Source organism: Monodelphis domestica, chromosome 4 (assembly GCF_027887165.1).
Source record: "Monodelphis domestica isolate mMonDom1 chromosome 4, mMonDom1.pri, whole genome shotgun sequence".
Taxonomy (NCBI): Eukaryota; Metazoa; Chordata; class Mammalia; order Didelphimorphia; family Didelphidae; genus Monodelphis; species Monodelphis domestica.
In genome coordinates this window covers 196,471,231-196,489,043 of record NC_077230.1, presented here as the reverse complement: position 1 = coordinate 196,489,043, position 17,813 = coordinate 196,471,231, and the positions used below count along the sequence as shown (strand labels likewise).

The 17,813-nt window shown below is 35.3% G+C and overlaps 2 protein-coding genes across 7 annotated transcripts in view; one reads left to right on the top strand and one right to left on the bottom strand.

The window, feature by feature from the left end:
* PDE1A (phosphodiesterase 1A) overlaps positions 1 to 17,813 on the top strand; it is a 455,171-nt gene that overhangs the window by 397,220 nt on the left and 40,138 nt on the right. The gene's annotated exons all lie outside the window — the stretch shown is intronic.
* On the bottom strand, positions 11,970 to 13,340 carry LOC100027551 (mitochondrial folate transporter/carrier-like). Of its 2 annotated transcripts, XM_007494471.3 has the most exons (2): positions 12,634 to 13,340; positions 11,970 to 12,108 (listed from the first exon to the last, which is right to left on the bottom strand). In XM_007494471.3, the coding sequence occupies exons 1-2, from the start codon at positions 13,323 to 13,325 to the stop codon at positions 11,970 to 11,972; spliced, it is 831 nt and encodes a 276-aa protein (XP_007494533.1). In that variant the 5' UTR covers positions 13,326 to 13,340. The 2 variants fall into 2 exon arrangements, with proteins under 2 accessions (XP_007494533.1, XP_056650079.1); XM_056794101.1 differs by lacking the exon at positions 11,970 to 12,108 and having other exon boundaries at positions 12,232 to 13,340.

The window sequence follows — 17,813 nt, the reverse complement described above, 5'->3', positions numbered from 1 at the left end:
TAGTTTCTGGGTTTGTCTGGGAAGGTATACTCCTAAGTATTTTATATTATCTGCAATTATTTTAAATGGAATTTCTCTTTCTATCTCTTCCTGCTGGGTTTTTATGGTAATATATAAAAATGATGATGATTTATGTGGGTTTATTTCATATTAATAATTTTACAAAGATTTTGATTGTCTCAACTTTTTTAATTGATTCTCTAGGGTTCATGTCTGCAAATCATGATAGTTTCAATGCTTCATTGTCTATTTTTATTCCTTCAAGTCGTTTTTCATTCTAATTGCTACAGTTAGCATTTCTAATATACTCCTGAACAATATGGGTTATAATGGACATCCTTGTTTCGCCTTTGATCTGGAGAAGGCTTCAATTTTATTTCTATTACATATAGTGCATTCTCTTGGTTTTAGATAAATACTATAGAGCATTTTAAGAAAGGTTCCCTTTATTTCTGTGCTTTCTAGTGTTTTCCATAGGAATTAGAATTTTATTAAAAGTTTTTCTGCATCTATTGATAAAATTATATGATTCTTGTTTTTGTAAGATAGTCAGTTGTTGAACAATTGATACATGCTCTTGAGCTATATCCTAGCATTCCAGATTTATATCATATTGTACTATTCTTACAAACCTGAAATTCCAAAAGAAAAATGCCATCCTTGTTATTTTGTGAAGTGAATAATCCATGATTTGATGGTGAGTGGATAAAGTGCCAGGCCTAGAGTCAAGAAGACTAATTTTTCTAAGTCAAATCTGGCCTCAGATACTTACTAGCTGTGTGACCTTGGACAAGTCACTTTACCCTGTTTGCCTCAGCTTCCTCACAGTCAGATATGACTAAAATGATTGAACAATAATAATAAATGTTTGCAGAAGGAAATTAAATTGTGTTCTTTTGGGGGCACAGAACACTAAAAAATCCTACTATTACTACAGTAAAACATCTGACACATTCTGACTATGTGATCCTGGGGAAAATCCCATAATTTCTTTGTGCTCCAAGTAGCTCTTTAAGATGGCATGTTATAGAGAAAGTGCTTGTCTGCATTAATACAGAGAGTTCCTTATACAAAATAAAATAAAAATTCCAGTTCAAAAGAAAGAAACCAAACACTCAATTTTGTATAACTAGATAACCATTTTTCTTTCCACCTATTGCTTTATTTGATAAAGATTCACAGACTGTTTGGTCTGAGTCACCAAAGGTTAAATTCTCAAAACTATACTTAACTTATAGGTCTAGGAAGTAAATAAACATAATTTAGAGACATTTGCAGCATCAACTAAAATAAAATGGGTTGTACAGTTTCTCACTGATTAGTCAGGTGTAAGGGGAAGAATGTAAGGGGTTGGACTAGATTATTTAAGAGTATGGTCACCAGGAATTTAATTAATTCAGAAAAGACTATTTTACAAAGAAGTTAAAAGGTATCTTCTTAGAGAATCCTCAAAGCAAATTCTAATGAAAATAAATAAATGAAAAAAAATTTCATCCTTACTTTGACCAAGAAATAATAATAATCACTGGGGCTATAAAAGAAAGAAAAACAAAGCCCATCTTTGATCTTAAGGCACTTACATTCTAAAAGAGATAACTCAAATAAGAAAGTTGATACTAAGAAACAGCATTTAGGTCTGAAAGTCACCAAGGAAGAAATAGAGAGCAACAGACTTACAAGTCCTTGTCAAGCAGCAATGGTACAATTGATTTGATTGCAGTCCTTACAGTAAGAAGTAAATAGGGGGCACTAGGGAGGATGCCAGTGTATGTATCTGAAAACCAGGCAGGAAGATGGTGAGGATGAAGCAAAGGTAAGGGTCTGGAATTGGCTAAATATAGTACCCTTCCATCCATTAGGACATCAAGACTCTAGAGTAGGGACTCCATTAGAGTACCAATTAAGTGGTACACCCCTGAGTGCCTCAGTTCCTCAAAGGCACGGTCTCTGGACTTCCAGAATATCACCAGGTTGAAGAGAGGCGTGTTTGCTAGTCCATTATTTAGAGGTAGCTACAGGAAAAGGCTTGTGGTAGTTTCCATGGGTTGGGTGAAATTTCCTGGTAACCCTTTCTGATGATTTTATTCTGTTTCATATGTTTCAAGTTCTAAAGTTCTTGCCCAAGAAACACCATGGTACCAACTTGTGAAAAAAAAAATCACAAGAACTTAATGCATGGAAAAGGCTAGATATTTCTATCTATTGTAATGGTTACTGACAAACATACCCCACTAAGCATCATTAATTGGTCCCATGAAAGTTCTTAAAAAGAAAACGTTATAGGAACCAATTACTGCCACAGGATCCATACCCAAAGTGGATAGTTAGCCAAAAGATATTACAACAAAAGTTTTGAAGTGTTATTCTGGTGGGGAGTACTTCTCAGAGCCATAATGAACCCACCTAAACTAAGGGTACCTACTCAGCAGGGGAGGGGTATAAGCTGTATTTCTCCCTACAAGAGTCAAGGGATAATCCTGGGATGGAAAAAGGCACAAAACACACAGAATCTCCCTCAGAATGCTGAGGAAGTTTAGCCCCTCTTGCTCTGGGTTACCATGACTACTCCAGGCTCAACATCTCTTTTTGGAGCAAGGTCTCCTCCATCTAATATTGGATCTTCCTGCACTAATATTATCTCACCCAGCCAGGGTGACCTGCAAACATGTCATCCGACTAAGGACTCATGCAAACTGTTTAGCAACTAATAACAATTTTTGCTGGTGGCGAAGAGTGGCTTTGAGACATGAGAACCTCAGTCTCCCCTCACATATAGAATCAGAATTCCTAGTTAGTGCTCTATCATTTATAATATGTAAAAGATATGGGATTTCTTGAGTGAAATTATTATTTTGCCTACATAAAGTCTAATCACATACACACATATGTATGCATGGGGGTTAAGAATATAAGTATATATCAAACAAAAATATGGTAAATAAAGGGGGCACTGATAGTTGGGAAGATTATAAAAGGTTTCATGTAGAGGGTAGGACTTAAATCTTGAAGAAAACTATGGATTCTTAAAGGCAGATATAAGGAGGGAAATTAATTTTAGATATCCAGAATAGGTAGAGCAAAGGCATGGAGATGGGAAGGGGGAGTCTTGATAAACACTAGAAAGAAAATTATTTTGCTAGGATTTTGAGTGCATAAAGAGGAGTATTATTGTGGGAACTGGAAAAGTAAGTTGGGATTAGGTTGTGAAGGGATTTAAATTCAAATCAAGGAATTTATTTTTGATCCTAGACTTGATAGGGAGTTATCAGAATTTAACGGAGGGGGATAATATGGCCATATTTGTTTGGAAAAATAATTTTGACATCTGGGTTGAGGATGGATGGAACATGAAGGAAAACCAATTGCGAGATTATGATGATAGTCAGGGCCAAAGGTGATGTAGTTTTCATTGAGGGCAGTTAATATAAAACTCACTGAAAAAAAATCATTTTTCTCACTTAAAAAAAAAAGGCCAAGTTTTGGATAATTGATGACTCAGGAGTTCAGTACTCTGTAGCCTAAGGGTCTTCAACCTTTCCACACTCTTGGATTAGTGGTATTTTTTGAGGCCTCTAGGGAATTCACTCAACAGGCTATTACCATAATGATCAAACATATGGGATTCTAATTTGGGACCTTGATGTTTAATTAATATCCTGAAATCATGATAATCTGCCAGTGTTCACTTTCATGCAATTCTAATGAAGTTTATTGTATCTTGAGTATATTTCAAAAGGTGACAGTAAGAGCAATGGAGAATGACGGTAGTGATGCTTGAAATGGTAGAATGTTTTATTAGTTGTTTTACTGAGGAAAAAAATTCTCTGCAGATATTTTAGAACCTTTTGAAGAAACCAAACATGATGCAGTTATTATATAGTGAGGATCTGGAATAATTTATTCAAGTCGATAACAATTTAAAAGAAGTAAGGAAAAATCTTTTGTTTTCTTTTTCCTGTAAATACATGAAAAATTAGACACTGGATTGATTCTATATTTGACTCTATGGTATTTGTTTAAAATACCACCTAGGAATTTAAAAAAATGATATAAGGAAGTTATTCAAAGGTCATCTTTCTGTAAACCAAGAAAATCAAAACAAACAAAACTCTTCAAACTATGTCATATTAGGTTCAAAACTCTTATAAGAATGCTTAAATTACATTTTAATAATGATTCTAATTATAGAATGCTTTTCTAAAAAAAACAAAAATCACTGACTTTGAAGAGGGTTATGTTTAATATGGTTTCTACGTGAATAGCAGGGAATACTAGGGGCATCTTTCTTCATATTGTGTTAGAATATAAGGTCGTACTCAGACACCTTAAGCCCTATGTGATTCCAATTGTTACAAATATTGATTTTTATCTAGATTTCCAACTGAAAAAAAATCCTTAAAAACTGTTATTGGAAGTTGAAATATTTATAATGTGATAACATTAATGAGAATAATGATAAGATTTGTTAGTTGCTCTTTTAATACAGAAGAACTAAGAAATTAGGAGAATAAAAGAAAATCAGTACTGAGAGGAAGAGAAACAAAAAAAAATGGTTCAAGAGTATCATGCCATTAGCTCAATATATAACTCAGAAAAATTCTACTCTCGCCTTATCAGTTTTGCCATTTGTAAAATTGGATGGTTTTTTGTACCTTCACTAGAGGACTGCTTTAGGGATGTTTGTTGACTTGGAGATAGGAATATTATTTTTAGCATTTAAAATATTTCTGGAGTATTTTGTTAAAGAAAAGGATTAGTATATTAAGTGGTAAGTTAATATAAATGACATCCAAAAAAAACCCCTTCATTTGCCTATTTACTGTTGAGAATCTGAAAACAAATTACGAAGAAGCAACTGCTTAATAGGGGAAAAAATGTAAATTGCATAGTAGAGTGATTTTTTTTTTCTGTCTATACATTTATACTTTGCCTATCAATGAGGAAATGGTTCTTGGACTTAGGGATAATCTTAGGATCATTAGCTAGACAAGGGAGATGTTTAAAAATAATGAATTATAATTTTTTACAGATTACATGTCATTACAATTCTACAATATTAATTTTCTGATATTTTGCCATCCATTTATGCTCTCTCTTTTCCTCCCTCCCCAAAAAGGTAGGTACTATGATATAGGAGGTATACGTATTATCGTATAATACATGTTTCCATGTTCATCATGTTGTGAAAGGAAACGCATATTGCTTACATTAGCGAAAAAATAATGGAGGAAATAAAATAATAAAGAATGATGTGTTTTAATTTGCAGGCAAACTCCATCTGTTTCTTCTGTGGCGCTGGGTATCCCTTTTTTGTCATTAGTCTCTTGGAGTTGTTCTGGATCGTGCCTTGTTAATTATAGTGAAAATAGGATTTTATTTGAAATTACTAAGCAAACAGCTTAAGTCTGTTCTGAAAGCTCAATTTTGCTTTATAAAAAGTACTTTCTTAAAAGGCTAACAGTAGGAATAAGTCTCCAAACAAAAGTAACAAAAAGTTGCTCTGAGTCACAAGAGTAGGTCTAAAAATCAATGTAACTCATAAAGTAAATGGTTTATATTATAATTTTCTTCTGTACTTTAGAAACTTTATTCTAAATTCACTCTGATGGATATCTAACTATATGTCTATTACTATTTATTTGCCTTAGTCCTACTACTCCTGAATTCCTAACTTGCTCAGTTTTCTCCTTTAATTATGCCCTCCAGAAATTTTTTCCAGGCTTAGCAAACTTCCCTTCATATTTGACCTCTTCCTCTGATACCCCTGATATTTTCTTGTGTAACCCAAACACCAAAGCCCATTGGTATGGGGTTTTCTCTTTGTTGGTGAAGATCAAAACCCTGCCCCTGAATAAAAGGAGATAATTAGAGGGGAAAAGAAGAGATGTCTCCTCTCTTTGAGCTCTTGAGTCTTTCCAAATCTTTAGACTTTTTTCAAGTCTCTTCAAATACTCTTGAATCTCTTCAAATATTTGGATCCTCTTTAAGTTTCTTAAATATCTTCAAGCTCTATGGGCTCTACAGTCATTTCCAACTTTCAGAGAGAATATGAATTATGAGAACCACACATCATGTTGCTTAATAGGAAAAAAAAAAAAACTCTGGAGAGAAGCCAACATGAAAGGAGTTGATAATCTCCATCCTGTCTCTATCTCCAGAATACTATTTTTTGAGATTTCAGGGAATGTTCCTTTTCAGTGTGATTTGGGCCTCTTTCTCATAGTTAAGTAGTATTTCATTCCCATTGGGAGAGCTCCTTCACTCTGTATTATCGGATACATATTCTCCTTGTATCCATTCTCTGATTTCTGTCCTACTATTGGCTTGGACAAAGAGATTTCTTTACTACTTCCTATATAGGTTCGTTATGCTGATATTTGGTGGAAAGGGAACCAAACATGGGTCTTCCTTTCTGCATTAAAGAAACAGTAATTGGAAATTTATCTTGAATCTGAAAACTTTATTCACTAGACTAATAATATTTTAGGGAGTAGCTAAAAATAACTCTTACCTAGGGCTTCTTCTCTCTGAAGAAAGCAGAATGACCAAGATTCTGGCCCCAAACTCATACTTCCTTTCCTTGAAGAAATTAAAGTCTCCACTGGAAAGAGAGTGAGAAGAAGAGACTAAAAATATTTGCTCTGCCTCCTTTTTAGCCACGGGACACTCTCATGGTCCATGTGAGGGATATACCTCTTTATACTTGCAAAGAGCAAACATTTCTTCCCATTGAAGAAATTCGACATCCTAAGGATAAGAAGACATCCTTAGCCATTAACTCCAGCAATGAATACCTTTCTCTAATGCTCCCAAATTTACAAATCACTCCCTAATCTTTCTTGAGCATTCTACCTAATAGTGAATATCACCTTATTTAGATCCTACTTTCTGTTATCTACTACCCCAAGGCCATTTTCCAAAATTTTTAGATGTTAAGCACTAGATTGCTGTCTTCTTCTTCACCCCAAACTGTGACTTCATGTTTTGGGACTTCAATATGAATGTTACTAAACCCCCAAGTGTCCTAGTTTACCAACTCTTCAGTTCCTACGATCATTACTTAAACTCTTTCTCAGGTACACAGGGATAATCCTATATCTTTGATCTCACCATCACCCATAACAATTAAACCTCCAGAACTCTGATATTGCCTTCTCTGACTATAACTTCCTATCTTCCTACATGTTCCTCTGTCTCACTCCTTAGAACCCATCCCAGCTTTCAGTCATTCTACTACTCCTTGCTGCTCCAGCCTGGAGGCTGTCACTCTTGTTCTGATTTCACCTTCTTCCCTTACAAATTTGCATCCTTTAGTTATCTAATTCAACTTTAAAAGCACCCTCTCCCCTTGAATCCCTTGCCACTTATTCCTGCCTCAGTTTACCTCCCAAAAAACTGCAACCATAGCTCCTCTTTCTACATCTCTTTATACTCCTATTTAGGTAATGCTTCTGAGACAGTCATAAATGCTGACTGGGTGTATTACACAATCTACATTATGCAGTCTCAGTTGCTACACACAGATGCTCTTATTCCCTGAGTGGCTTTCCGCTGTATTCCCCACAGCGACTATTCCACAGAATCACAGAATTTAAAGGTTTGAAATGGAAGCTTTAATGTCCAACTAGTCCAAACCATGCATGAAATGAATCTCCACTAAAAAACACTCAATAGTCATCCACCTCTACAGCAGACAATTCTTCTTTTGGAAAACTCTAATTATTGGGAAGATTTTTTTGACATTTTAAAAACTGTATTTTGCCTTTTTGAAACATCTAGTCATTTCTTGTAGTCAATTGAAATTTTTTAATATAACCACTAACAATATTTCTCCTTTATGTACTTATGAAGTTTATTATTTGGTCCCAATTGTATGACTTTACTTTTATTATATTTCATTATATTCATTTTAATTAGTTAAATCTTGTAGTGAAGCCAAACTCAAAGAGAAGAGTATCCTACCCTCTATATCTGACTTTGAAAACTATAAATTATGATCAATATTTTATTTATTTTTTGATATTTCCCAATTATTTTTAAATCTGATTCAGACCACATTGTTTTTAAATTTGATATGTACATTTTTTCTAGTCTATCATTATCTATTTCTGTGTTATTTGAAAATTTTATAAGTAAAAAATTTGAAAATTTATAGGTCATTATCTAAGTCTATGATAAAATAATACAGGGCCATGCACAGATTTGGGGGGTATTCTCTTAGAACATTCTTTTAATTGTTTTTAACCCCAGCTTTGAAATAGTTACAATTAAAGTAGCATTATAATAGCAACAAGAGACTGGACTTTGTCACTAACCGCTTGTGTGACCTTGCATAATAAGTCCCTCTCCTTCTCCAGTGTGGTCTTCTCATCTATAAAACACAAGGAAAGTATTGGTTGATAATCAAGACCTATTTTAACTAAAATTAAAATTTATTAATACATAAGCCCAAAACAGGTAGTTTCAACAAAAGTAAATTATCTAAAAAGTAAGGTATGACCAGTCAATCTAGTTAAACTAATTCAGGTTTAACCCAGAGCATAATGGGACAAATCTGTTAGGTATTTACATATTAGACTTAAGCTTAACCCTAAGTCTCAGGATTTTAATTATATAAAAATGATAGAATAAGCCATATCTTGAGAATATGCTTTAGTAACTCAAAAATTCAGGAAAATTATTATAGTAAATATTATCATAATACAATGGGGAAAAGATGGATTTAGAGTCCAATCCTGTCACTGTGTAATAATATTGGACAAAACATTTTACATTCCTGGGCCTTAGTTTCTTTATAAGTAAAATGGAGAGTTTGAACCAAATGACCTCAAAGGTCCCTTCTGAACACTAAAACCATAATTGTAAGATCTCTTTTCTTGAAGTAGTTTTGAGGGGAAAAAAATAAAAGCTATCCTATCTCCTCATAAGGTATTTCTAAAGCTAGCTGTTCATTTACAAAGAAAATTAAACTAACATTATTTCTGTGTGTGTGTGTGTGTGTGTGTGTGTGTGTGTATGTGTGTGTGTGTGTATGTGTGTGTGTATGTGTTAGTGGTGGTGTTTTTTCCCCACTACCCTATCATGAATGTAAGTAGGCTATCTCTGTAAGCATAATTCAGTTGAAAGATTTCTGGTATATTTTCTTATGTGATCAATAGGTACAATTACTGAGCTGACAAATCAATGTTAACTCTATTTGGGGCTCTTAAGTGGTTCAATTCACCAGACAGTGATCACATAATGAGCTCATCAATTATTTAACATGATAGCTAGTACAATCTATCATGTGAAATAACTATTTCACTTTTGGGCCTTAAATCCTAGAGAATCTGGAAATCCTGTTATTGAAAAAAAATAAGAAAACAACTGTAGTTTTATATTCTACTGCTAACTCTGCATTTTTAGAAAACTATATATCTTCCATTCTAATTTTATCTAGGGAAGAACAGAAATTCTCCACTGATCAGAATTATCTTTAAACCCCTTTATCTTTCTTTTCTTAATGTAAAAGGCATGAATAAAATGGATTCCCTCACAGGAGAATAAAGATGAATGGACTTTGGCCTTGCCAGTCTTCATTTAAATTTTTTTTCAATCTTGTGATTGAAAAAGATAAAAGAAAAAAAATCATTTTAACATATACTCATAGTCAATCAAAATAAATTCCCACATTCGCTATGTCTAAAAGAATGTCTCATTTGACAACCTAAGTCTATGTTGCCTGTCTATTAAGAAGTTGGATGGCATGCTTGATCATAAATTCTCTAAAGAATTTATTTATTTAGAGAATGCTAGTCTAGTCATTGATTGGAATTTATATCTTTCAAAGTCTTAATGTTGTTATTGAATAAATCATTCTTGTTCTTTAACAGCACTGCATCATACAAGTCATCTGAGTTTTTACTGTAATAATTTCTTTAATTTTTTCTTATGGCACAATAGTATTCCATTATTCACCATTCCACAGTCAATAGACTACTTATATTTCAGTTCTTTGCTAATACAAAAAAAGCTACTATTGTTATTTTTGTACATATGGGTCATTTTTTCTTTCTTTGATCTTTTTAGGATATAGAACTATAGTGATATTGTTGGGTCAAAGGAAATGTACAACTAAGCAGGCTTAAACATGGTTGTCATTACCCTCCTCCTATCTTCTCCCCAACTCCATTATGTTCTTAAGGATTATTCTTTTTAAAACTTTCAAAGTACCTTCAGATTCATAGGTGGGAAACTGTCCATAATCACAGGATTTATTATTAAGCTAATTCCAAAACAAACCAATTGCACAGTAATGTTTTAAATCATTGATCAAATATTTTCATCTAAACGACAAAGTGAAACATCTAATTGAAATGGTAAGATCCCAGATTTAGCATTAGAGAACGTGGGTGTGAATCCTTGTTCTGCCATGTAATGGTTTTGTGACTTTGGGCACTTAATCCCCTTTCTCAAGTCTTCCCATTTGTAAAATGAGGGAGTTTAACTAAATGATTCCCATGCTGGCTTATACTCTCAGTTATAGGATTCCATGAAACTAGGATCTCATTCATTCTTCTATTAAGTAGCTGTGATTTGGAATCACGTTGCGCTCATTTACAGGCTGTACCTCAGCCTCTCAACATCTTTCTCTGCCATGTTCCTAAGCTCAGGGCCTTCAGACCATCTCCCCTACTTCCCTTAACTTTTCTGCTCCCTTTCATGTGTTGTCTCCCTCCCCAGGTTCCAGGTCCCCTCAACCCTGCCTCATCTAGTAGAATGTAAACTCCTTAAAGTCAGAAACTGTCTTTCTTCCTGCTTGTATTTGTATTTCTAGCTATTAGCACAGTGCCTAGATTCACATTGCAAATCACTTGCTTCTTAACTTGGCTTGAGAACACTATAAACACACGACATAATTTTCTCATTTGTAAAATAAGAGAATAGTACTGGATCAATTGAGCGATTAATCTTTTACATTTTATTTTCATTTATTTTGTTAAATATTTCGCAATTACATTTTGGTGTTTTCTATTTCTTACATCACCATGGTATCCCATATACCCATTCCCCTATTTATCCAGGACAACTATCCCATATGACAAATAGTATTTTCTTTTTTTTATTTATAACTTCATCTTTATTTTAAAAACAATAGCATTCAAAGTATAAAATAGATCCATTTTCAAAGAACCATTTAAATATGGCTTTGAAAATTGCAGTATTTTATTTACAAGAACATATAGTAGTACAATAGCAGTCATAGGAATTTATGATAAATAAGAATATAATTACTATTTCAACATTTTAGGGGTAAAGAAAAGGGAAAGATCCTTTTATTTAAGTCACTCCTACAATGCCTTATAAAAATAAAATCAACAATAATGGGCATAGACAAAAATATGTATCTAAAACCGAAAATTTGACTAACCCTGGGATCTAGACCCAGCTATCCCAAAGTTACAAGCAAAAGTGGAAAAACCGTTTCCCAGTTTATATATAATCAGCCTGCCAAGTAACACAACCCCAAAACTTCTGAATCTGTGCAGAGATTCTGTAAGCATCTCTATTAAATAGTATGCACACGTTAAATGAAAATTGAGATACTCTTAATCTTGCAGTACTATGAGGTTTGTAAAATCAAAAATATGTTTGGAAAATTTGGATCCAGAATTAAAATTTAAATTGGGGAAAAATAGCCATAACAAATTGATATCTCCTCCACCCACTTCCTAATCCTCAGAGATGTAAGGAAACCTCTCCACAATGCAAACTGACCCAAGACTAAAGTATAGCACTAATGAATGCTTATTTCACTGTTCACTGATTCTGTTATGCTGTCCTCTGGATTTGGCCACATTTTTCAGCAAACTTTCTAAAGTTTAAAATTAGTTCTTTAAAGTGAACTATTACATTTACACCACCATGTGTAAAGAGGACAATTTCTTACTATTGCATAAAAGTGGATTTTAAAAACCAATCCACACAGTCTAATTTAGCAAGAAAGGCGAATCCATCCAATCTCCTGAATCAAATGTAAAATTCATTTCTATTTGGACAATGAAATGGACAAAATTCACTGACCTACATCCTGTCATGTCAGTTTTAATAGTTTTGATGGCAGTTATTCTAGGCAAAGGCAGCCAAGTCACATAGACAAATGAGAAAGCAAAAACAGAAAAAAAAATTTGTGAGGATTCATCAGTTCTTTGACTTCTTCCAACAATTAGTTTGATATCTATCATGAATAAGGTTACTATTCACTGTTTCTTCCATGTTTTGTATTTCAAGCACTATATATTACTTCTTTAATGGATATTTTTGCATTATCATTTTAAAGGGCCTTCTCTCAAGTCACATAAAAATTGGGAGACATTTTCATAAACTACAAAAGTAATACAACAGGCTGGAGTCACTGTAATCAAATTAGGGACAATTCCTTTGTAAAATCCTTGAATGCCTTCTTTCTTCCATGTCCTTCTGATTACATGTCGTATACCCTGATAATAGATGTGCTGATCTTGAAGTCGGGCTCTCACTACCTGATATGGGTACGTGGCTGCCACTGCAAATATTTTTGCAATTGCTGCAATTGATATATATTCGATGGTGCTCAGCTGTGCCTCTTGCATTCTAGCCATGTGTTCATTGTACCTTTTTTTCAACATTTCATATGTCATGAACTGAAGTGCTCCGTGAGATGTTCCCAGCAGCCCAGGCATAAATCCCCTGTACAGCCCCCGCACACCATCAGCTTTGTAGATCTTGACCAAAGTGTCAATCATGCCATCATACTTCCTCTTCTCAGGACTGTGGTCATACTGTAACATGAGCCGGGTCTTGGTCACCCACAAGGGGTTTGTGAAACACAGTGTCATAGCACCAGCTTGAGCAGCAGAGAAAAGATAATCAGGCGCCTTTAGCTGGTCTGTTCTTCCCTCTGACTTGTACGACTTAATGGCATTATAGAAGCAAAAGTAGAGTCCCCAGGATAACCCGGCTCCCCACACGTTTGGGGTGAGTCCTTGATAGAGGCCTCGCACGCCGTCTTGTTTCCAAATAGTGTGCAGACAGTGGGCGATGCCTCTGTACTTGGGCCTCACTCTGAGGCCGTCACTCACTGCGAAGCGGATCTTCACGAGGTCCATGGGGTGCAGCACCAGGTTGGAGAGGATACCCCCAATCACGCCCCCCACCAGGTTCTCGTAGCGCACATGGTAGAAGATGGCCAGAGGGGTCGCCACCGCCAACACTTCGGGCACCCGTTCTTGATCCTTCTGGATGGGCTGTGTTGAGCACGGTGGCCTGGACGCCACATTCTGGCCAGGAGGCGGCACCGCCGCCATGGCAGCGACCTTCAGCCCCCACGTCACAGGATGGGCGGGTGCTGCCAGGCACGAGGCTGCGCTCCACCTCAAATAGTGTTTTCTTAAAGAGGAAAGAAGTCGGCACAACAGATTGATACATTAAAAAAACAAAGAAACAAACAATCCCTGAGAACTTCATCAATGGCCAGCACGTGTGAATCTAACCTCCCAAAGGCACCAAAAGGTGAAATTGGGGCTGTCTGCTCTTATGTCTTGAACCCCGCCTTCCCCTCCACTCTATCTTTATAATTTGGGCATATTTACCTTTAATTTTTTTGGCATGTCACTTCAATTTAAATTCTAATCACTGTGTCGTTTTCCATACTCTGAATCAGTTCATGAAGATCGTTTCATGTTTCTCCTTATTCACGGTTGTTCAGTCGTTTTTCAGTCGTGCCCTACTCTGTGACACTGTTCATCTGGGATTTTCTTAGCAATTAGAAGTTGATTTTGCAACATGTGCCTTAGTAGAACAGATCGATTTGCCTTTCTTGATAAACTGAACTGTATGGATTGTGTTTTTTGTTTTTTTGCTTGTTTTAAACCCACCTGTTCTTTAAATCCATTTGTGTGCAATAATAAGATGTCCTCCTTGCAAAAATATAAGGTAGCATAGATAGATAGATAGATGATCCATGGATAGAGAGACAGACAGATAGAAAGATAGATAGATAGATAGATAGATAGATAGATAGATAGATAGATAGATAGATGATAGATGGATGGATAGATAGATAGATAGATAGATGGATGGATAGATAAACAGAGATAGATAAACAGACACAGACAGACAGACAGACAGACAGATAGATAGATAGATAGATAGATAGATAGATAGATAGATAGATAGATAGATAGATAGATGGATGGATGGATGGATGGATAGATAGATGATAGATGGATGGATAGATAGATAAACAGAGATAGATAGATAGATAGATAGATAGATAGATGGATGGATGGATGGATGGATAGATAGATGATAGATGGATGGATAGATAGATAAACAGAGATAGATAGATAGATAGATAGATAGATAGATAGATAGATAGATAGATAGATAGATGGATGGATGGATGGATGGATGGATGGATAGATAGATGATAGATGGATGGATAGATAGATAAACAGAGATAGATAAACAGACACAGACAGACAGACAGACAGACAGATAGATAGATAGATAGATAGATAGATAGATAGATAGATAGATAGATAGATAACTTTAAAAGATTTTTGACTTTTGACTCTCTGTCTGATTGTGATTTCCTTTAGAGGCTGGTTCTCAAAGAATCTCAACCTCCTCCCATTTGGGGCAATGCAAACAAAGTACTAGTTTTCTAGCCCAGCTGACTTTTGAAGTTCAGAACTAGTCCCATCTAGATGTTGTGTTCTTCTTCCCTCAGGTTTACTGGAGTGTTGCTCAGCTCCTCACATGAACAGCATCCTTTTCTGATGACCTCTCCCATGCTCTGTGTTCCTTAGTTGTTTGAGCCAGCACACAAATTTGAAAGCCTGCTGATCCCAATATTTCAGAGCTTACTTTTCCTGTGGTGTTGGTGCTTCTGGGTTCCAGCACCCCACAAGCTTTAATTCCTGGAGGACTTACACAAACTATCTGCTCAGACCTGGAGGAAACTTCCAAAACCTGGAACCAAGATGTCTAGGACACTGGAAAGAGACAGGAACTGCCATGTAGGGGTGGGCTTTGATATAAATGGATATACTTTTCTTGAGTCTTTTAGTGCAGCCTCACTGCCAGAATGGCAGTGGGATGGGATGCCAAGTAAGTGCAGGGTCACTTAGCATCAGTTCCTGTTTCTTTGTTTTTGTTTTTTTACCTTCTTTTGGATTTGGTGACCTAAACCATGAAAACAGCTGATGTTGCTTTATCTTTGGTGCATAATTTCTGTTTTAGAGAGGTTTGAGGGAGTGTAGGGATTGCCAAAAATATCTACTTCACCAGTTTGTTGCTCATATGACCTGGAAGACAATTTTTTTAAAAATTGTAAACTTATTTATCAATTTAGAATATTTTTCCATGGCAACATGATTCATGTTGTCTCCCTTCCCTCTTCCCTCCTTCCTCCTGTAGCTGACATGCACTTCCACTGTATTATACATAGATTATTGCTCAAAATATGTTTCCATATTATTCATATTTGTAAAAGAGTGATCTTTTTAAAACCAAACCCCCAATCATATATCCATAGAACCACATGATAAATCATGTGGTTTTTTTTTCTGCATTTCTATCCCCATAGTTCTTTCTCTGGATGTGAATAACATTCTTTCTCCTAAGTCCCTCAGAATTGTCCTGGATCATTGCATTGCTATTAGTAGCAGAGTCTATTACATATGATCATTCCACAATGTTTCACTTTGCATGTACAATTTTCTCCTGGTTCTACTCATTTCACTCTGCATCCATTATAGAGGTTCTTCCAATTCACATGGAAATCCTCCAGTTCATCATTCCTTCCAGCACAATAGTATTCCATTACCATCATATGCCACAATTTGTTCAGTCATTCCCCAATAAATGGATACTCCCTCATTTTCCAATTTTTTGCCACCACAAAAAGCACAACTATAAACATTTTTGTACAAACTTTTTATTTCTTTGAGGTACAAACCCAGTAATGGCATAGCTGAATCAAAGGACATCCAGCCCTTTGGGCATAATTCCAAATTGCTTCCTCAAAGACAATTTTAAAAAAATACATTTATCACTTAAAATGTACCAAGCACTGTGCTAGTGACAGGGATACCAATATCGTCAATGAAAAATCAAGATGACTTCAAAAACTTCTTTTGATAAGTCACTTAAGAACTCTTATAATTATTTTTCTGATCTGTAAGATTATTTATATTAATATTTGAAATACCTTTTTAATAAAATAAGTGTATGGAGACAGCTAGATAACGCAGTGGATTAACAGCCTAGCCTAGAGACAAGAGGCCCTGGGATCAAATATATCCTCAGATACTTCTTAGCCGTACTGTTCTTCTGCCTTGGAACCAAAATACAGTTTTGATTCTAAGAAGGTAGATAAGGGTTTTAAAAAAACCAATACAATTGTGTGAAATGCTATAATGCATATAAACTCTTTCCCAAATGGCAGTGGGCTATTACTGAGATTTAGATTGTATATTACTCTGATATGCTCTCATTTCATAGATCTTTGGAAGGAAGATCCATTTTAAGTACACACAATATCCCTGGAAAAGTGAACTCAAGTTTAGTATATATGACCAAAGGATAAACTTGCAGCTTCTGATCACTAAAAGTCCTCTTAACCCTTTGGGGAAAGTGAATGAAGTTTCCTTTAAATGTAGCTCCCTGATGAGATCCAACACTAAGTTCTCTTATTGATTCCAGAATCTACATGTGTGTGTGTGTGTGTGTGTGTGTGTGTGTGTGTGTGTAATTTGTCCTTAGTATATCTTTGGCTCCTGATACATGTTACAGTGGTAGCATCCAATGTGGTTCCAGACACAGCTACACAGCTACCCTGGAACCTCTGATGGTTCTGCTCAGTCTCTGACACTCATATGTTTGCATTTCCTTGTGCCTGACAAGGCTTCCTAAAATGTCCTATCTTTGGCTAAAATGTACAGGAGCAGCCAATTCTGGATAGAATCTCTCTATTTCCCTGTCTTTGTCTGCCTGTCTTTCTCATCTTTTTCCTCACTGCCCACAATTTCCTTTCCTTGATCTTGTCTGGAGTTGTTCTAGCAGTAGTAGAGCAAGGAGATGACATAGATGGGAAGACATTGTGACAGTATAATGTAGAGGAATGACCTAAAAGCTCACATTTGTGTACCAGCTCTGATATTCATTATCTGTGTGATTGTTGAGAAGCCACACACTCTCTTAACCTTGCTTGCCTCATCTATAAAATAATGTTTATACTATGTGTCACATAGGGTAGTTATAGCAAAAAGTACTGCAGAACCCTGAAAGCCCTTTAATCTTTAACAAAGAATCTCATATTCTTTCTTTTCTCTGTAGAGTTAAGGCACTATGAAAGTGGTATAATGCACAAACAGTGATGATTAGATTTGCCAAACAGCTTATTTTTTATGTTTGAGTATAATAGATGATAAAATTAAAGATTAAGTTTCTGAAAATATTTTGAAGGCCATCAAATTCAATCCTTTTACTTTCTTTAAGAATAATCTTAATTTCCTGTTCATTCATTTAATATTACATCTCATTTTGGAAATGTATCATGTCCTGAATTGATCATAAATTTATGAAATTATGAAATATAGGCAAGCATGCCCAGTTGCCTGAATACTTGCTAGGAAGTACACACAACTGGCAGTGAAAAATGGGCAAAAATTGCATTTTAATTAGCCACAGAGTGTGTAAGGGTAAACAATAAAGCAGAGACAAGCAGTGAAAGGGGTACAGAGACAGATGACATGAGGACAGGAGACAGGATGTTGAAATGAGGCAGT